We start from the raw sequence: 20,542 nt of genomic DNA on the forward strand, positions 1-20,542 counted from the left end.
CCAAGGCACACAATTCGGGTCTTTGAAATTTGATCTAACGGCTAAAGTTATTATAACTTTTAAAGTAGATCCCTATTTGTAGCTGTTGGATCATATTTCAAAGGTCCAGATTGTGTGCCTTGGTTGACTTGGTGAAGAGGATCCGGATAAGATCTTTTCCGTGTTAAAGGGGTAAAAGATTTTGACTACACTTGTCCCAATATAGAGCTTGTTTGGATGTGCTTTTAAAATGACTAAAAACACTATTGGTGAGCATATTTTTAGAATCAATCCTTGGTAAAAATGCAAGTAAATCCTGGAAAAATACATAACTGGTGCTTTTTGAATAAAGCACTTCAACTACTTTTGGAATCCAAAAATATTTTTTTTAAAAACATTTTCAATTATTTTAAAAGTACATCAAAACGAGTATATATTCTCGTCTCCAACTACAACGCCATACTGCTAGGTTCACGGGCCTATCCTGTGACACATCCATCTATGATTCTCTATATCCCAAACTAGCCTTAACAAGCCAACACGTGGCACAATCACCGGGGAACCGGCAGATCCCGGTGACCAACTTTCCGCGTGCCAAATCATCACGTGGGGCGGGGCGGTTTGTTTCACTCTGTTTCAGGTTCCCTCTGCGAAAAGCGAGCCGTATTTAACCCCAACGGGATTTTTCGATTTCTACAAAACACGCCAAATCCAACGGCGGTTTCCAGTTTCAACAAACACTTTCTTATCTTCCTCCCCCGGTGGCGCTTGCGTTCACGACCCCTTCCGTTTGGCTCCCAAGATTCTTCCGGCCCCCGTAATTTGGATTCAAAGGTTGGTTTTTTTTCTTTTAATTTTGCTGGGTAGGTTTTAAATTCAAAGTTTGAAGCGTTTCTGAATTTTATTGGAATTTTTAGGATTAGGGTTTTGTGATTCATGTTCTGCTCTGTGAAATTTAAAGTTTTTTGAACTTTATGTGCAATATATTTGTTTCTTTTTTTGGATTTTACTGTTGGGTTAGTTTAAAGTTTAGATTTTTTTATTGAAATTATAGATAGATTTTGAGGAAACCGATTATATGACTGTGAACCTAGTTTAATAGATTGCAAATAATGTAGTTTCTATTGTTATGATTACGCCCTTTTCGAGTTTTTTTCGGTTATTGAAATTTAACGGGGCTAGGTACTTCAGGAGCAGAGGTAGTGTTGCTAGATAGATGTTAAACGAGCAGATGAAGACATATAACCTTGATCCCGACGTGCTTCGCTGGGGTCTCCATCTCTTGGATGTTTGCACATTGTCGAATGATAATTCTCATAGTACTGTTACGCAATACGACCAGGATTTTAGTCAAGTAGAGTATGTTAGAGAAGGTTATGTTGAGCCTTGTATTGTGGAGAATGATGAGATTATAGCTCATGCTTATCAAGAAGAGTTGTCAAGGCTCGCTTCTGTAGAAACGTCAGGAGCTTCTGGTTATGGAGAAGGGCAGTTGGAAGCGTCAATCATTGCGCAGGATTGGCTCGGTCCATCAAATAGGCACAGTGGTACTGGTATAGGATTATGCAAATTGACATTCTCGTTAAGTTCTCTGATTTGCATTTGTGTATTTGTTCTCCTTAATAAAATGAAATGTTGGAAATCTGTAGGGCTTGAAAATGTTCAGGATGCAGTAAATGATTTCGGCAGAAATATGGACACCGATGATTATAGACATAATCAACATGGGGTGGAGGATCCAAGGAGAAATGGAAACGAGGTAGCAAGTGATCACTGCGAAGGAGAATACTCGATTAATGGGGAAGACTTTTTGCATTCACTGGAAATAACAGATGAATTTTCTCTTGATGGTGAAGTAGGGAGAAGATTGAATCAGATGGCTTCTGTACCTGTAAGTCTAGCTTTTATGGCGTCTTGCTGCTGCCATTTAATTATCAAAAGATTATGCATATCATCTGCTGGTCATCTATCCAGGGATGAAGCCAGGATTCAGAAATGGGGTGGGCTGAATCTGAACACATTTTTTTTCGTAATAAAACATATAATATTTTAGTAGTTGTACCAAATTTTCTCTTAAAATATCTGTTCTGTAATTATGAAACGAATTTTAATCACAAATGATCTTTTATGTTTCAGACTCATCAATTTCATCACTTGTATACTGTACACTCATCAATATGGTTCTTCGCATGTTGAAATGAATCATATGTGGCCTATAAAGCAAATTATGTGATACCGCACAGACTTTTTTAATTAAAATTGTTAAAAAAATTTAAAATAACAAAAAAAAAAAAAAAAAAAAACTAAATAGAAATAAAAGATAAGACTAAAGAAGTAAAAAAACGAAACCTCTCTCTCTCTCTCTCTCTCTTTATGCGATGTCACATGCTGCCACAGTCACCTCCACGGCAAGCAAACAACCAGCCACCCTGCTAATTCCGGCATTGAGCATTCCCCGACAAAATTCTGCCCCACCCGCTTTTCCAAACAGCACCCTGACAGCCTGCCAACACCCAGCCCACAACCCCAAATCGCAATTCCCTCCCTTCACGTAGCCACTCTCTTGTGGGATTACACCCCCCACTCATCACAGACTGAAAGTTTATTTGTTTAAATTGGTAGAAATTGGTCTCCTGGTATTAATATTCGGGATGGTGTGGGAATAGATCAGTATCCATTTGTCAATTTGTTTTTTGTTAGGAAACTTTATTGCATGCCAATACACATTTTTAGTTTAATGTTTATTGCAAAATGGGATTCACATTATCATCATTCTTTTGGCAGCATGTTCCTAAAACGAATGAAAAATTACCCTCGGAGGATGAACAGTTATCAGATCATCAGAGGCTTTTGGATAGGTATTTTATGTTAGTTCCACGTATTATATACTTTATTTATGAGTAATGAATTGTCTCCCGGGATATATTGTCAAACCTATGTTTCTGTCTCTGTTTTTTTTTAACAGATCGATAGTATTGGGTGTTTCACTTCAGGTGTCTAAGGGCCTGTTTGGTATCTTTTTTGAAATTTTTTATCGTTTCTCAAAACATTTCTTAAGAACATTTCTTTAAAACAATTTTATTTAAGACTCAAAAACTTGATTGGTTTACGATTTAAATTTTTTAAATCTTACGACTTAAACTGGACGAAGAGATCTAAAAAGAGGGGTCGCAGGAGAGGGAGAAAGAGGAGAGAGGAGGAAAGAAAGTAAGAGATGATTGAAGGAAGGAGAAGGAAAAGAGAGGATTGGACGAGATAGAGAGGAAGAGGAGTGAGAGAAAGAACCGAGATAATGAAGAGAACGGATTGGAGAAGAGACGAAAAAGGTAAAAAAAAAAATAAAAATAAAAAAAATAAAAAATAAAAAAATAAATAAAGAGAGAGAGATAGATTTGGAGTGAGAGGGGAGGAGGGAGAGAAAAGAAATGAGTGGGTTTAAGTTTAAAAACTCTAAAAACTCACTTTTTATGTTTTTAGATAATAGACTATATTTTTGAGTTAGTCTTGAATTCAGTTTTTGAAAATAGTCCTACCAAACAAGTTTTTAAGACCTAAAACTTGAAAATTGTTTTTGAGTTTAAAAAGTTGGATTCAAGTAGAGTACCAAACAAGCCCTAATTTTTTTTCTTTTTCTTCAATAGGCTGCAGTTGTATGATTTGGTGGAGTGTAAGGTCCAGGGAGATGGTAACTGTCAGGTTGGTATTATTTTACTTAAATGATTGGTCTATCATTTTTATTCTTTCATTTTAAAATGATAAACGAAAATTTACTGAGCATCCAATTTTTGTTGAAGTATATCAAGCGGTGTATTCGCAATGAATAATCTGATGCAGTCTTGATTGAAACAACTTTTTCCCCATTCCCGCTACTCTTTCAATGCTTTTTTCTTTCTGGATTGTAAATGCACTGCGCAAATGTATATGTAACATATCTTTATACATGTAATTTCACATATCTAACTTGCAATATTCCAGAGTCCTCTTCTGAGTTAAGTTGATAGTGTCTCACTATTGTTTTATTTCCCAGTTTCGTGCTTTATCAGATCAACTATATCGTTCTCCTGAATACCATGGTGTTGTAAGAGACCAAATTATTCAACAGGTTGGTTGGCATTTCAGTAAGTGGATCTTTAGTAGTTAAATTCAAGTTATTCTTGTGAAGGTTTTGAAGATGATATTTTGTAATTTAACTCTTTTTACTCATCTTTTTTATGTCTCAGCTGATGAGTCACCCTGAAATGTACGAGGGTTACGTTCTAACGGGTTATGTTGATTATCTAAACAAGATGAGCAAGTAGTGTGCTAATCTCTTAATCCATAATTTTCTATCCTAAAGCTTACATCTTTTTCTCGTTTATTTACTAATTCTTCTTGGCTTGGATGAAATAGGAATGGTGAATGGGGTGATCATGTCACATTGCAGGCTGCCGCAGATTCGGTATGAATCTCTCCCCTTTTGCTCGTTTTTATTTTTTTGCTTAATCTTTTGCTTTTATGTGGGTGTCCATCAGTTCGTAGAGAAACATTCAATTGTCGACTGATATGTCCATTATTTTATTGCAGTATGGTGTCAAGATATTTGTAATAACTTCTTTCCGAGATACATGTTACATTGAAATCCTTCCGCACATTCAAAAGTCCAATAGAGGTAACGGTTTTAGAAGTTAATAAACTTCCATCTTTCATCCCTCCTTCCTCTATTAGTCACTGTATTTGGTCATGTTTGCTTATATTCACTTGTGCAGTTATCTGCTTGAGCTTTTGGGCTGAAGTGCATTACAATTCGATTTATCCCCAAGGAGGTAAATCAAAATAAGCGTTTTTTACATACATCTACTGGGAAATAAAAGGACACATTAAATGATATGACTGGCGTTAACATTTGTTATCTTTCCGTTGTATTTTGTTTTCTTGTTCAGAACATCCTCCGCCCAGCTTAAGGAAAAAGAAGAAATGGTGGAACCTTTGAAACCAGGAATCTACATCTGCAACGAGTCTTTGTTTTCTGTTGAGGAAGCTTCAGTGTCGCGTTGACGTTCTCTATCTTTGGCTCCCTGGAGCGGGGGGCAGAATGGCGTTCCTTTGCTTGTTTCTGCTCTGCATTTGCACCGGCAGCTGATTCTTCACCAATCCCTTGTACATGTTATATCTTCTTTGATTTAGATGATTTTTTGCTTTTAACATACCTTTGATATAGAGGGGATTTGTCCTTCCTTTCTGTAAATAAATTCATCGTTTTTATTCTTAATTATAGTAAATCTTTCTTTCCATTCAAATTTTTACCTTCACATTATGTTCAGAAATATTAACAGAAAATGGACTAAATCAGAACACTAAAAAAATCTTTTTGAATACTTCGTGATTCTATTTGAACAAAGCTCCCCGATTTCAGCCGACAAAGGTTGGTTCAGTTGATAAAGGTCCCTGCTTTCTATGTTGCCACACGAAGATTCGAGTCTCACCGTCAGCAATCTTGTGTTGGTTGGTGATTTGTAAAAATTAACAAAGGGGGCACAAGCCCCTCCGTAAGTAGCCTCCCTCCCCCCCCAAACTTTATAAAGATAAAAACTCCCCGAATCCTTTCCTGTAATTTTATATGTAAACCCTTTAAAACCAGGGGGAGATATATATATATATATATATATATATATATATATATATATATATATTCGATTGCATGGTACAATTTCTACTTGGCATCGAAGTCCATGTCAGCACCATGGGAATGGACATGTTATTATTTGGTTACGGGAGTTTGTTATTTCGAAATTTATGGTTAATACTAATTTTTTCTTCTGAAATTTGAAATAAAAAAACGTGTAGCGTTAAAAAAATAGTTTGATATGATATTTAGTACTACAATTTAGTGATATTTCTTTTCACTTATAAGTGAGAGATTTTAAGTTCGATTCTCACCAAAGATGAATTTGAATCACATTATTACTAGCAGACTAAGTTTATCTCATCCTTCTTAGTGTAGATAAAATTATTTATTAAAAAAAAAAAAATTTAGGCTGATATACAAGTAATTTAACTAAAAATTTCTTATTTAAAGGGTCCATAGCTCAATGTAGAGCATTCGACTGCAGATCGAGCTTGACTGAAACTTCCTACAAAAGGCCGCCATTGCTGCAACCTCTCAGTTTATCTTTCTGAATCCTCCACAGATTTATCTGATTGACCCATAAACCCCTACGCATGTTACTCAAGAAACCCACCTCCAAAACCCTAAAAACCCTAATTTTCCCCTCTTTAAACCCAACCTTTTCCTTCCTGCACCTCCCCCAAAACCCTCCTCACACCCACACCCAGAAATCTACCTACGTCGATGTGTACATGAAATGGAAGAAAGACCCTTACTTTGATTCACTTGATCAAATCCACAAGTCCATTGTTCTTAAACCCATCATTTCCCTCAAGAATTTGATTGCCCAAAACCCCAGTGGCTGCATCCCAATCTCTGATGTCTCCAAAAGGGGGATTCAATTGGAGGTCCCCATGAAGGTTGCAAGGTTTCTGAGGCTGTACCCTTCGATTTTCGAGGAGTTTACCGGCCCGGAACACAATCTTCCATGGTTTAGATTGACCCCAGAAGCTGATGAGATTGATAGGGAGGAGAAAAGGGTTTATGAGGAATGTAGGGAGGATTTGAGGGATAGGTTGAAAAGGTTGATTCTGATGAGTGAAAAAAAGATCTTGCCTTTGAAGATTGTTCAGGGAATGCAGTGGTATTTGGGTTTACCTGATGATTTCGTGCGAAACCCGGATGCCAATTTGGATGAGAGTTTTAGATTTGTGGAGATGGAGGATGGGTTACAGGGGTTGGCTGTTGAGAGATGTGAGAAGGTGTTGTCTGTGGTGCAGAGGAATGCAATGAAGAGAGGGGTTTATTTCGGAGCTCCAATGGAGGCAGCTGAGTTCCCACTTTTCCCCTCCAAGGGTTTGAGGCTGAGGAGGAAGATTGTGGGTTGGTTGGAGGAGTTTCAGAAGCTTCCCTACGTTTCGCCTTACGAGGGTTTTTCTCATCTGGATCCGGACAGTGATGTATCGGAGAAGCGCGTGGTAGGGCTTCTTCATGAGTTGCTGAGTCTGTTTGTTGAGCATTCAGCAGAGAGGAAGAAGCTTCTGTGTCTTAAGAAACATATGGGGATGCCGCAGAAAGTGCACAAGGCGTTTGAGAGGCATCCCCATATGTTTTACTTGTCTCTGAGGAACAAGACTTGCACTGCAATCCTCAAAGAGGCTTACCGTGATGAGTCTGCTATTGGGAGGCATCCGCTTTCGGGGGTGAGGATGAAGTACATTGATTTGATGAGGGAGTCGGCCGCGATCTTGAAGAATAGGAGAGTGAAAAACCGGTTTGCTGATCGATTGGATTCGCATACGGAAATTGAACATGGAAAGGAGATTGCAGAGTGTTCTTACTTGTCTGACAGAGGAGTTCAAAATTAGAAATGAAATTGGAAGCTTAAACTTTGGAAAATTACACGTTCTTTGCCATTTGGCTGTGGATAAGATTTTTTTGACGCAACAATGAAAGAGAAGTGAAAAATTACATGTTATTTTGTGAAATTCCACTATGTTCACCGGTTCATTGGACGGCTAGATTTGCATGGCTGAATCTTTAACCTGTTCAAACACGTGCATCTCGTACACCGGGTGTATTGTAGAAAAACTGATTCCTTCCCTTTTGTTGAAATTCGCTCATTTCTATTGTAACAATTTGAATTAATTTCTTTTAGGAACCTGTACAATTCGAGTTTTTCTCGCGATATGCATACTTGTGATGCGAGAAGTCATGAAGCGGAAAATGAAGGAACAAAGGAACGAACAAGATATCTGCAAAAGACAAGTAATATATATATATATATATATCTCCTCCAGAAAATTGCAGTGTATTTACACAAAGTAGTTCTCAAAGTCGAAAGCCCCACCATATATGAACACTCCCTATTTACCCTCTCTTTCAAATTGCTATTAACCATTTACACTTGAGACTGTTAAATAGACAACGAACCTTGTACCGGTAAATTCTCGAGCCCAAGGACTGACCCTCTTCCGTGTCGAGTTTTCCTGGTCAGATTAGAACTGGCGAGCCAAAATATATGCTAGGAGGGGGATGGACAAAAACATCATATCGCAGGGGGCTCCAGATTCCATGCTTATTTACAACTATAGCTTCTCTGTGTATTTATACGAACTGAACGAACTTGCTAAGGTCACTGTCCATGTTAGCTGTACAAGGTGCATACTTATTCATGGTGGCAACAGGAAAAATGCCTTCTACTTGCTCCAGATTGGGTGCCTCAAGAAGAACACGAGGCTGACAACCCTATGCGCCTTTCTGCATAGATCAAAATCTGTTAGAGGTCTTTTACTCTGCAAATCTGTACAAGAAATATGTAGGAAAAGGCTCACCTCCAGTTGTGATGAGTTTCTCGACACGAGAAACGATATGTTTGCCATAGGTATACTTCTTCAGGGCAGTCAAATGAACCTTAATGCGAGAAAGAATCAACTCAAGACTCTGATCATCACAAGTCTCAAGAACCTTCTGCACAACGTAGTTTCCAAAGGGATCTTTCATCATGGCCTGCACATTTGCATTTGAAAAATTTGGTCATGCATCGAAACTGAAAAATTCATGACCTTGAAGCATCACATATTTTGTTACGTATGCGTGACCATGTGGATTTTCAATTGTGGCAGTACGAAGTGTGAACTTAGTAGACTGGCAGCAGTCGGTAGCGTTAATTTCATTGTACAGTAAAATATGATCAAGGACGACTTCGATTTGTGTACAATGTGCTAAATTCATGTAAGAATTTCCATAGCTAGTATAGACTATCTTGAAAGTATATATTATCTTCTGTATGGAAAACGTTAATTTTAGACCTGTAAGGGCTCATTTTCATCAGTTGAACCCAGCATCTCATTCACTAAAAACTGGCGCTCATCAGCATTCCCAAAAGTTAAGCACTTCTCCACAACATTAGAAGCAAACTTCTGCTGACTCATCTTCACAATTTGTCCTGCAAGCTTGTGGATAATTGCAGTCCGTTCGTGCGGTTTACCATGTTCAAGGACGTGCTACCAAACAAGAGTATTTATCTCAGATACGCACAGTTGATGATATGAACATGAGTATTTCCATCACACACATATATATACTTGATGATGTTAGATGTCACAAATAGCATAGGGTCTCAAAGCAAAGACAAAGCATGACTACTATCGGTTGTGAAAACAAAAGTTAGAACACACTATAAACAGCATCGGCTTTCAATCAAAGAAAAAGACAGATTGAAAAAGACAATCAAGTACCTTGGCATCCAGTTTTGTCTCAATGCTCAGATGAATCACAAAAATGACATCACAGGAGGCATATCATGAATAGTATAAGCTACAAGGCATACGATCTACCAATGAAAACAAAAATATAAAGTACCTCGGCATCCAGTTCTGTACACATGCTCAGAATAATCTTAAATAAGTTGAATTCTGGTTATCAGGTTCAATAATATTTGCTAAGCAAACGAGTTGTCATAGTGTTAGGCCAATATGTCCTCTCATGCCCAAAGATCCAATGTTCTTTTCCCTTTTTGTGGAAAAGCATTTGCATCCAAAACAATGCATATTTTCTGGAACATAACTCATTTAACAGAATAGAACAAATCCACGGCTATTTATGGAAAAATAAATATAATACAGCAGCTCAACCATATATATACAGAATATTGTAATTGAATACCTGAATGACGTAATTTCCATATTGATCTTGTGCCAAAATGCATACAGATTGCATGATTTCATCCATGATTATTTGTTGTGTGTTTGAATCATTGCAATGTTCCAGAACCCTCTGTAAGAACCAAAAGGGATCACACAAGTAAACATAAAGAATCCCCACACAGAGAAAGAAGATGCAAACAACTAACCTGTATAACACGGCATCCATAAGGATGAGTGGATAGTGTGACAACTTGCCCATAGAAGGATGAAATTATAAATTGAATTTTATCTTGAGGGATACATTCTATACACTTCTGAATGACATGATTCCCATTCTGATCACGGACGCATTTCATGATTGAACCATCAAGCTCCGACACCATCTGTGCCTGCTGATTCACATCAACCACTTCCAAGGCCTGAGGTAAAATTTCGAGCATTAATTCTTATTTTCCAAGTATGATTCATCTCATACCATACTTAAACAACTCTTAAACAATATGACGATCGGGTCATTGTTTTTCTAAATGTGGTGCCAAAGTGTCTTTTCCATAATGGAGGAGGGAAGCATAGCAACATATATAGTTATCTGTCACAATGAAGGTCATACAAGACAGGAGCATTGTGTTCATACATTACATGTGGACAACATCTTTCTTAAATTTTTCCAAAACTCCTTTTCATTTACAATTGTCTTGTTTTCTAACCTAATAAGAACATCACATGAAGCTACTGCTAGCCAGATGCAATATAGTACATTATTTTCTCGTAGAATCATGTAAGTGGCACGAATAACACCAAACGCCATGATAGAAAGAGTTCTGCAAAGTAAAAATATGGAGAAAAAGAATTTGTATCCATGCTATGCAAATTTTGAGGCAGATCAAAGGTGTGAAGCTAACACATAGAAAGGCATTGGTAGATCAAGATTTTGAGGATCAGGAAATCACCTTCTGAATCACTCTACAACCATACATTTGAAGACTGAGAGGCAAAACATGGCCAGTAAGTTGGCTGGTTAACTCTTTTCTTTGGCTTTCTGTACCATGCTCAAAAAACTGCAATTTCACGCAGAACTAAATTAATAACTTTAAACAGAAGGGAAGAAATTTTCAAGCATTTGAAATACAGAGATTATACTTTCTGTACGACATAATTTCCGAATACATCAGTCATCAACGCGCGAGCATGAGGAATAATCTCTGGAAATATCTTCATTTTTTCTTCCACAGTGGCTGTTTCTAGTTTCTGCTGAATAAAGCGACTTCCATACTGGTCGGTACTACAATTTTGCTCAGAAGAAACTGAAGTCAGAATTGCAGCCAAAGCAACCTAAGAAGAATATACACTGAAGAAAAACACTATACATACCTGAATTCAATTACGTGATCAACAATGTCTGCAAATTCAAAAGATTTGTTCTTATTGTTCTTGAATTCATCTAATAATGATGATGCATGTCGTCCTTCTAGGTTGTTTCCAATATCTGAGTTCCAGGAGCTAACCGACCCTCCCATTGAACTTCTCAACATAGAATTAAAGTGGGCAATCTTCTCACTCTCAAACATTGGACTACCATACCCAATAGAAGGATGAAGTGAATTTGCCATTGGATTTCCTGGATACATGCCAAGCCCATATGGTGGGTTCCCATAATATCCATGATTAAAACCGTCAGAGTTACCTAAAACTGACAACTCATACTGTTGCTTCCTTTGAGCAAGCAATGCCTCAAGATATGCCTTCTGAAGCCCCTCTAAGTCTCCATGCAAAGTGCCAAAGTGGTTTTTGCTCAGAGGATAACCACTTGGACTAGTTACATTACGTGCTGCGTAATCAGTTCTTTGCAAAAACTGAATATAAGATGGGTCCATAACAGAAGAATGAAGACCAGGCCCTACTTTGTTTCCCAGTCTGTTCAGACTTTGTTCATCACCACTAGCTACTGCACCCAGAAAAGAAAAGGAGGGAGAGAGAGAGAGAGAGAGAGAAACATTGTCAACGCTAACTGCTGACCGACTATTCAACCAAGGTACTCTGCTGATTTTAAAAATAAAAAAGTTATTGCAGATGAAATTTAAGAAACTTCATAATTACCTGCACCAAGATGATTATCACTTGTCATGTTCAACTTTGGATTTACAGGATAGGCCCCGGCAACATGGCCATCAAAGTCCATACCTGCTGGATTTGCTTCTTGGTAATGAACATTAGATCCTTCCAAAGCTCCAAAGCCTGAAGAACTCCCTTTTGAGTACAGACTGGGAGAAGAAGTTCTTCTTGAAAAATTAGCTTGCCCATTGGATGTAGTACGGTTTGTTATGATTCCATTTTTCTTTGCTAGATGAGCATAATTAGTAGGAAGAGAAAAAATTTCAGCATTTGCCTTCTCTAACAGTTCCTGCTGCAGCCTCTGATGCCCATTTGGCATCTTAAACAGAAAATCACACTGATTATCAAGATCCACATGAAGCTGCGACTGAATACGTCTATCATCATCTACAGGTCTAATTTTTGATAGGCTTAAGCCAGAAAAATTGGCTGAAATATCCGCCAGATCATTCATGCTGGAAGAACGATCATTTTGAATATCTGGACTAGCAACATTCTTCCTCTCGGTAGGGAATACTCTACTCCCTACAGGGCGGAGACCAGAACCGGTGGACCTCCCAAATAGTTGTTCAGGGGTTCTGCTTCTTGGCAAAGAAGGACCCACAGCAGATGCAAAGGAATGAGAAGTTGTTAGGCCATGGCTCTGAACTCCCACCAGGCCACGTGAAGCTGGTCCATTATGCATACCCTCTGCAGACTCCACTCCATTAGTTAACCCAACTGGATAGGGATCAGCCATGCCTGTGGAATCCATGATATCACCAAAAGCGTTACGACTTGATGGCCTTGACAGGGGACCTGACAAGGATGCAGTTTCATCAAGTCCTTCCTGCAGAACATGTCAATTATTAATTTACAGGACACCAAAATAAGAAACAAGAAATAGCAGCTAAGCACTTCATCCCAAACCAAATTGTTTGAATTTACTTGGAGAAGTGCAGGTATAAGCATATCAATTTAAAGAATATGAATAATGAAAACTTTCTGCATTAAATATGGAAGAACTAATAAACATCTGCACCTTTCTGAATATTTGAAAGGGAAGCGGAAAAAAAACCTTCATGAAAATGGAAATGAGAACTTAGACGGTGATAAATAAAGTACAGCGTGATGCATTTAACATGTCATGTGCATATAATACAACAGCTAGCAAGATGGAAAGGTTCCAATAGAAGCCACCACAGATAGTTGCAACGGTAATTCTAAGAGCAGGATCATGCTCTTGGCTACATCCTTGCTCTGCATCCCCATGCGAAGGGTGTACCCGCCCTTATGGAAAATGTGTGATCTCGTGTAGTATGCAATAAATATCAAACGTAAACTAAAAGCTATGCGTAATGCAAGCTTCAAACAGCCATCTAACTGAAAATACTAATCAAAAGGGGGCAGGTAGCATCAAAATACTCAAGCATACAAAATTAATGAAAGAAACAATTGTCAAGACAAAGGGAAACAATGCAGTACGAAAACAATACAATCAAAGTCTAACCAAGGAACTAAATAAATAATACAGAATAAAGCCTTCACAATAGATTACCTGTAAAATGTCAGCAAAACTCTTTCTCCTTCCACCAAACCCAGTTGTCGACAAACCAATCAAACCATCCGTGCCTTTATCAAGCCACTCAGATGAAGTCTGTTTAGGGAGATTGCTACCTTTAGCATTCCTCAGTCCCATCAACTCATCCTCTGCCTTTTGTAGTCCCAACTGCGTGGAAAACAGCGACAAACTTTCACCATCATCAGCCAACTTCTTCCTCCTCCAGTCCCCAATGCCCTCAAAAGAAGACCCGCCACCCTGAAACCTTTGTGCAACACGCCAATCCTCTCTCGACAACAACGGTGGAGGCAATCTTGGGTTAATATTATCATGCGAATAGTAGTATGAAAGATAAGCAGGATGAGATCGAATCTCATCTTCGGACAAAACCCCATTGTTATTACTAATCCTACTAGTCACATCCCTAAAATCTGAGTTCCTAAAGAGACTACCCACAGCAGTTAGCGAACCCTCAACAGTTGGCGGGGCACTGCCGCTCCTATACATATTCACGTCCCTCTCCCGGTGAATGGCATGCTGATTGCGCTGCGCTCTCAAGATCAATTCAAGCTCACTCTGTAAAGCATCTTCTAAATTCCCATTGGATCCTTGCAGATTATTATCTAGGGTTGACAGCATATCCATGTTACTCCCCGTAGCCATCTCCACAACTCTAAATTATCACAAACAACAACAAAAGCAAAACAGAAATTCTTCAAATTCAGCTAGTTTTCGCATTTGATAAATTGTAATCATTAAGAAAGTAACAATTGGCTAACTTTTTTGTGCTAGGACCCAAATGATCAACATCCAATATAACTATAGAATTCAAAGCATAAAATTCTCGAAAAAAGAAAAATATTCGAAACAAAAATTTCGTACCTTTCCTCACGATCAATACAATCAAATCCCGAACAATTCCTCGGGTGACTGCGAAAATCATGGAAATCACATCAAAATCAGCCAACTCAATTATATGATCAGTGATCACACCAACAAAACAGCATCAAAACATCAAAAGTTTTTAACTTTGTTGTAAATTTAATAAATTGTAACGAAATTGGTACTGATGAAACCGAGGAAATGGTCAACCTGCGGAATTGATCGCTGAGGGAGCTCCACCAATAATCCAATTGCTATATGTACAGAAAGAATATAATGTGTGTATATACGTGTATATACGTATATACGATTGAAGAAGCTGAAGTTTTTCTTGGTCAAAAATCTAGGAAAGAATTTCGGAACAATTCCAAGGGTTAGAGAGAACTTTACAGAGAGAGAGAGAGGGGGGCTGAGGTTGGGGATGAGATCGTGTGGGCCTGATATCCTTTCGAAACGGCCGCTTTTTAATTTTTAGAGAGAGAAAGAGACTGGAGAGAGAGAGAGACGGAGTTTTGGTGGGGGCGAGGCGGGAAGAGAGGAGATGGTGGACCGTCTCACGAGAGGTATGATACGTGCATGGACGAGTTGTAACAAATTTTAGGGTTAGTTTCGTATTGGTGCGTTTTTAATAAAAACTATCTCTGTTGAGACACAATTGAAAAGTAAAGTTGTTAGTGTTTGGTAATTTTATTTTCTAAAAGTGCTTCAATAAAAAAATAAAAAAAAACAATGTTTGAGTGTTTGGTAAATTTCTATATAAATTGTTGTGAATATGTTAAGGGTAAATTACATTTTACCCTCTCAGGTTTATGATTGGTTTCAATTTCTTACAACATCTTTAAAACATTTTAATTTTATACATTTGCTTATCATTTTATTTCAATTTCATACATCTGTTAGAAAATCTGTTAAGTAAATTGTTAAGTGATGATGTGGCAAATAAAGGGTCCCCATTTGTACTGACGTGGCTATCACATTTATGCTACGTGGCTAAACACTGAATAAAAGTTTTAAAATATTAAAATAATTAATTAAAGTAAAGCAACAAAAAAAAAAGCCAAAACCTAGTTCGTCTTCCCCACCCTAGCACACCCCTAACCAAAATCAGACACACCCCTTCTCCCCACCCGAGCCCACCCCCAAATCAGACAAACTCCCTCTCTCTCTCTAGCTCCAAATCGAAGTAATCAAATCGAATCAAACAACGTTGGGAAGGTGGAAAGCAAAGGAAGGTGGCGCTTGGCGCGCATGAGGGGGTTAACGAGGAGACAAAAGGTGTTTCGTCGAGGATGATGAGTCATCCATGGGAGGAGCTGTAGCGCCACTTGCGGTGAGAAGCTTTTAGAAGGTGGAGGAAGTGTGCTCTGCTGTTGGAGAGGTTGAAGAAGGCGCGGCGGGATTGGGGAAGCATCAGCCAGGAGAGCTGGGCAGGCAGTGCCGGGTTTTGGGGACGGAGGCTCGCCAGCTGTGACACACAACTCGAAATCAGAGGTAGTTGGCGTAGATTGTGAGCTTTTTGGAGATTGATTCGGCGAGTTCTGGTGGTGCGGGGCTTCTAGGTTTCAAGTTATTTATTTTTTGGGGTAAATTATTATAATATTTTAAATGAATACAAATTTTTTTTTTCGCCACGTGCCACAAATTTGGCAACCAAATGGCAAAAATGTGGCAGTCACGTCAATTCTTAACGGATCAATGTATGAAAAATGTAACAGATGTATTATATTGAAATAAAATAATACTTGAGGTATGAAAGTAAAATGTTTTAAAGATGTTGTATGAGGTTGGAATAGACTCCAAACGTGGTAAGGTGTAATTTATCCAAATGAAAAAAAAAAAATGTGGTATTTAATATGATATAATAATGGGTTAATCTCAGTTTACTACCCTAAAACTTCGTGGTTTTCAATATTTGGTACATGAAGTTTTTTCATCCCAGAATCATACCTCATGTCTTAATTTTGGGACTATCTCATATATCTTTTGGCTGTTAAGTCAGCTGTTAACTGGTGATGTGGCTCCCAATTGGACAATGACTGGACGCCACATGTCAATATGGGCCCACGTGATATTAAAAAATTAAAAAAAATTAAAAATAAAAAATAAATAAAATAAATAAATAAAAAATAAATAAATAAAATGTTATAGGGATGCGTGCTTCTCCTTGTGTTTTTGCAGAACCCTTCTTCCCCTTCTCTGGCATTCATCGCAGCGATTCAGATGACGAAGAGGAGTAGCAACTGGGCTGAGTTGGGAACGGGAGAGGCGTAGCCGCGGTGATCTATTCGTCGGAGCTCGAGCGGAAGTGAGTCGGCAGAAATCGTGCGGCTGCCAACCCCTCTCTCCTCTCCTCTTCTCTCTCTCTTTCTCTCTCTCTCCCCATCTCCCTCTCTCCCCTCCGTGCTTCATAACATCAGACTTTCTCTCTCCTCTTCCTCTGGGAGAGACACATATACAAATACTCCCTGACGCAGCCCCTCCCTCGATTTTTCCTTTAATATTTTTTTTTCAATTTTTTATTTCTAAATCTCACCCATTCAAACCCAGCTGCAGCAATACAAAGTTCTCAACTTTTCCCCATCTGAGCTGCTATTTAGCTAAAATCTCAGTGCTCCCCCAATTTGGATGTGTTTGGATTTTGTTTTGCTGGTTTTGTCATTCTTTAAATTTCTGTAAATTTTCTATGAAGAATTGAACATTTGTGCCTGTCTAGGGTATAGGTTTCAGCTGAAATGTACATATCTACGTTGAGATTTAGAAAAAAATTGGGTTTTGAGCTGGTGCTTTTTTGCTTTTTGCTAATTCCATTGTTCCAATCTGCTTCTTACTTATGAAGATAATGTATTTTCCTGTATATTGTTTTCCCAAAATCTGGATCAAAGTTATAGAATGCTAGGTTATGAGAATCATCTTTGTTCTCGGGCCGATAAGATACGAAAAGAAATCAGTTGTTGCTGGGTTTGTGCTGTAGGAGGAGCAAGGGAGTGCAATAGGAGGAATGGGGTTGGTGAAGATGCTGCAATCAGCAGCGATGGGGAAGAAAAGGGGTTGGTGCGGGTGGAGGAAAGGGAAGGCCCGCATCGCTAGTCCTTTTTTTATTTGTTTAGTTTTTTAATTTTTAATTTTTAAATTTTGTTTTTAAATTTTTAATTTTTTAATATTTATGTGGGCTCATATTGACACATGGCGTCCCACTTATTGTCCACGTGATCATCACATCATCAGTTAACGGCTGTTATTCTTCACGTGATCATCACGTCATCAGTTAACGGCTGACTTAATAAACAATTTAACAGATGTATGAAATTGTCCTAAAATTAAGACTTGAGGTATGATTCTGGGATGAAAAACTTCTGTAGACATCGAAATTTCAGTAAAAAAACAAATGTTCACCAATGCATTAAAGTTTTGACGTGTCAAGGCATACATAGCATACGCCACGTGTTGTACAAATTGTACACATGGCGTGTGACTCAACAAAATAGGAAGAAATACCCTTGAAGGATTAAACAAGTTTTTCTTCTCATTTTGGGCAATGACAAGGCAAGTACATTTCAATCCATTGAGGATGAAAACAAGTTTTTCTTCTCATGTTGGGCAATGACAAGGCAAGCACACTTCAATCCATTACGGATCAAAGCAAGTTTTTCTCATGTTGGGCAATGACAAAGCATACACATTTCAAGTTTAAAATGGTGTTAAGTGGGAAATTAGGCCATAAGTTAGACCACTTCAAGTTTAAAATGGTATTAAGTGGGAAATTAGGCCATAAGTTAGACCACTTCAAGTTTAAAATGATATTAAGTGGGAAATTAGGCCATAAGTTACACCACTTCAATTTCAATATTGCATTAAGTGGGAAAATTAGGCAATGGTGCTTGGAAAGGAAAAAAATATTTTGTGGTGGTGATTCATTCTCAAAGCCTATAAATAGGCTTCTCCATCAAGGTATCAAGCATCAAGGAATTCACAAATACATTTCTCTACTCCCAAATTAGAAGAGAACTCCCCAAATCCTTGAAGCTTTGAAACTCTAAAGCTTTCAAGCAAATCCCGAAGGATCAAGAAAACTCTCTTCGTTCTTCATTAAATCCTCTTTCAAGATCAAGCCCCGACGGCCCTTGAAGAAAGTGTTCATCCGTTCATCCTAAGCTCAAGCCCCAACGGCCCTTTGGATCAACAACCTCAACAAATCCACACATCCAATCGTTCTTCAAGATTAAGCCCAAAAAGCCCTTGAAGATCTGCTCATCCATCAACCTTCAAGATCAAGTCCAAAAGCCCTTGAAGAAATCCACACAACCATTATTCAAGATCAAGCCCCGACGGCCCTTGAAGAAAGTGTTCATCCGTTCATCAACTGTTCATCCTTAGATCAAGCCCCGACGGCCCTTTGGATCAACAACTCATTCACAAACCTACACCCTACGAAGATAGAATCAGAGGACCAAATTTGAGAGAGATCGTAACCCCAAAATCATAAACACAAAAATATTATTTTGTACACGTTATTCTGGTTTCTTGTTTCAAAGAAACTTTCGTGTTCACAAATTTGGCACGCCCAGTGGGACCTCTCTACCTCTCATCTCTATCCTCAAATCATCGAAAAACGCAAATGGCATCAAGAAAGGATCAAGCTGTTCCTGCAATCAAAGCAAAGAACAAGAACATCATCGCCGCAAGTGGTGATATTTCGGGCATCATAACCCGAAGTAAGGCAATAGCTCTGTTTGCCGCGGCTTCCGCCCCTGCATTAACTCTGTCAAAAGAACAAGAGCACCTGAGGTACGAGCCTGTGATCACCCTAGCCTCGCTAAGGGCATCAAGGGGAGAAAGCCCGAGGAAATACTCAGAGTCCCTACTCTCCGACGCTGATTCGAGCGGCAGTACAACCATGCAAGTCATGACCACTGGAGCAACTTCAATCGAGGAGCAGCTAGCTCAGATGAATGAAGCAATCGCAAAGCTCACACGGACTGTGGAAGAGAAGGACTTGCAGATTGCCGCACTTGTCAACCAACTAGATGTGCTGCCTGACGTGAAAGTCGACCCAAATGTTGGCCTATTAAAGAAAGAAGTCGACGAAGAAGAGGAGCCACCAGCGGAGAAAGTTGAAGAGAAGCCGAAGCTAGACCAAGCAACGGCATTCTTGGGATCTCTCTCTATCCAGCAGCTACAGGAGATGATCGCAAGCACTATCAAGACACAGTACGAAGGAAGCTCGCATGACTCCGTACTGTACTCAAAGCCTTACTCCAAGAAGATTGATGCTTTGAAAATGCCAAGGGGTTATCAGCCCCCAAAGTTCATGCAGTTCGATGGAAAAGGCAACCCGAAGCAACATGTCGCCCATTTCATTGAAACTTGCAACAATGCTGGGACAGAGGGAGACTACCTCATCAAACAGTTCGTGCGTTCGCTGAAAAGTAACGCTTTTGACTGGTACACTGACCTCGAACCTGAGTCTATCAACAGTTGAGACCAGCTAGAAAGGGAATTCCTCAACCGTTTCTACAGCACTCGTCGTACTGTAAGCATGCTAGAGCTGACCAGTACGAAACAATGGAGAGATGAACCTGTCGTCGACTACATAAATAGATGGCGCTCCTTAAGTCTGGATTGTAAAGATCGGCTTTCTGAAACCTCTGCCATTGAGATGTGCGTTCAAGGCATGCACTGGGGGTTACATTACATCCTCCAAGACATAAAACCAAGAACATTCGAAGAGCTAGCAACTCGTTCCCACGACATGGAGCTGAGTATCGCTAATCACGGGAAAAAGGAGCCGATTACTAACTTCAATAAGGATAAAGTATTCGCCCCAAATGTAGACAAGACCGGGAAGAAGCCCGCTAAGGAAGCTTTCACCGTCAACACTACCCCCATCAAGACCTCCTCAGCACCCATCAAGACCTCCTCAGCGCCCATCAAGATCTCATCCAAGAAGAAAGCGAAGGAGATAAAGACAAGTGAGCCTTCTCGCACCCAAGACAGATACAAGAGCACTTTGAGAGAGTTGGAACAGAAAACGTACCCTTTTCCTGACTCTGACATGGCTGCCATGTTAGATGACTTGCTGGAAAAAAAGGTGATTGAGCTACCCGAATGCAAGCGTCCTGAAGAAATGAATCGCACAAACGATCCTAGGTACTGCAAGTACCATCGTATCGTGAGCCATCCTGTTGGCAAGTGCTTCGTTCTTAAAGAACTCATCATGAAGCTAGCACAACAAGGGCAAATTGAGCTCGACCTTGAGGACACGGCCGCAACGCATACCACTACAATTGTGTTTGGATC

At 39.1% G+C, this 20,542-nt stretch overlaps 3 protein-coding genes across 7 annotated transcripts; 2 read left to right on the plus strand and 1 right to left on the minus strand.

Moving 5' to 3' along the window:
- Positions 1-607: 607 nt before the first annotated feature.
- On the plus strand, positions 608-5,249 carry LOC137720732 (OVARIAN TUMOR DOMAIN-containing deubiquitinating enzyme 9). 4 transcript variants are annotated; one of them, XM_088695634.1, is made up of 11 exons: positions 608-813; positions 1,162-1,526; positions 1,629-1,870; positions 2,764-2,837; positions 3,621-3,675; positions 4,007-4,081; positions 4,200-4,273; positions 4,369-4,417; positions 4,543-4,627; positions 4,725-4,781; positions 4,899-5,249. In XM_088695634.1, exons 2-11 carry the CDS (start codon positions 1,196-1,198, stop codon positions 4,946-4,948), a joined length of 1,092 nt encoding a protein of 363 aa, XP_088551760.1. In that variant the 5' UTR covers positions 608-813; positions 1,162-1,195; the 3' UTR covers positions 4,949-5,249. The 4 variants fall into 4 exon arrangements, with proteins under 4 accessions (XP_088551760.1, XP_068315946.2, XP_068315948.2 ...); XM_068459845.2 differs by having other exon boundaries at positions 613-813; positions 1,171-1,532; XM_068459847.2 differs by having other exon boundaries at positions 618-813; positions 1,171-1,526.
- An 803-nt stretch (positions 5,250-6,052) lies between these two features.
- On the plus strand, positions 6,053-7,551 carry WTF9 (Ubiquitin carboxyl-terminal hydrolase family protein). Its single transcript, XM_068459602.2, has one exon. It carries the CDS (start codon positions 6,178-6,180, stop codon positions 7,429-7,431), a length of 1,254 nt encoding a protein of 417 aa, XP_068315703.2. The 5' UTR covers positions 6,053-6,177; the 3' UTR covers positions 7,432-7,551.
- A 266-nt stretch (positions 7,552-7,817) lies between these two features.
- Positions 7,818-14,726, minus strand: LOC137720519 (pumilio homolog 4). 2 transcript variants are annotated; one of them, XM_068459601.2, is made up of 12 exons: positions 14,456-14,726; positions 14,246-14,293; positions 13,361-14,036; positions 11,809-12,652; positions 11,083-11,656; positions 10,852-10,993; positions 10,662-10,769; positions 9,918-10,130; positions 9,731-9,841; positions 8,875-9,069; positions 8,398-8,572; positions 7,818-8,323 (listed from the first exon to the last, which is right to left on the minus strand). In XM_068459601.2, exons 3-12 carry the CDS (start codon positions 14,024-14,026, stop codon positions 8,286-8,288), a joined length of 3,066 nt encoding a protein of 1,021 aa, XP_068315702.2. In that variant the 5' UTR covers positions 14,027-14,036; positions 14,246-14,293; positions 14,456-14,726; the 3' UTR covers positions 7,818-8,285. The 2 variants fall into 2 exon arrangements, with proteins under 2 accessions (XP_068315702.2, XP_088551764.1); XM_088695638.1 differs by having other exon boundaries at positions 11,083-11,653; positions 14,456-14,597.
- Between the last annotated feature and the right edge of the window lie 5,816 nt (positions 14,727-20,542).

Source organism: Pyrus communis, chromosome 1, assembly GCF_041283825.1.
Source record: "Pyrus communis isolate YQ-2024b chromosome 1, ASM4128382v1, whole genome shotgun sequence".
Lineage (NCBI taxonomy): Eukaryota > Viridiplantae > Streptophyta > Magnoliopsida > Rosales > Rosaceae > Pyrus > Pyrus communis.

Coding starts and splice junctions, on each gene's coding strand:
- LOC137720519 (XM_068459601.2), bottom strand. CDS start 14,026: ATGGCTACGGGGAGTAACATGGATATGCTGTCAACCCTAGATAATAAT. Junction 9,070..9,730: donor ATGGAAATTACGTCATTCAG/GTATTCAATTAC, acceptor CTTGTTTGGTAG/CACGTCCTTGAACATGGTAA. Junction 8,324..8,397: donor GAAACTCATCACAACTGGAG/GTGAGCCTTTTC, acceptor TGATCTATGCAG/AAAGGCGCATAGGGTTGTCA.
- WTF9 (XM_068459602.2), top strand. CDS start 6,178: ATGTTACTCAAGAAACCCACCTCCAAAACCCTAAAAACCCTAATTTTC.
- LOC137720732 (XM_068459845.2), top strand. CDS start 1,196: ATGTTAAACGAGCAGATGAAGACATATAACCTTGATCCCGACGTGCTT. Junction 2,838..3,620: donor CATCAGAGGCTTTTGGATAG/GTATTTTATGTT, acceptor TTTCTTCAATAG/GCTGCAGTTGTATGATTTGG. Junction 4,274..4,368: donor TATCTAAACAAGATGAGCAA/GTAGTGTGCTAA, acceptor TGGATGAAATAG/GAATGGTGAATGGGGTGATC.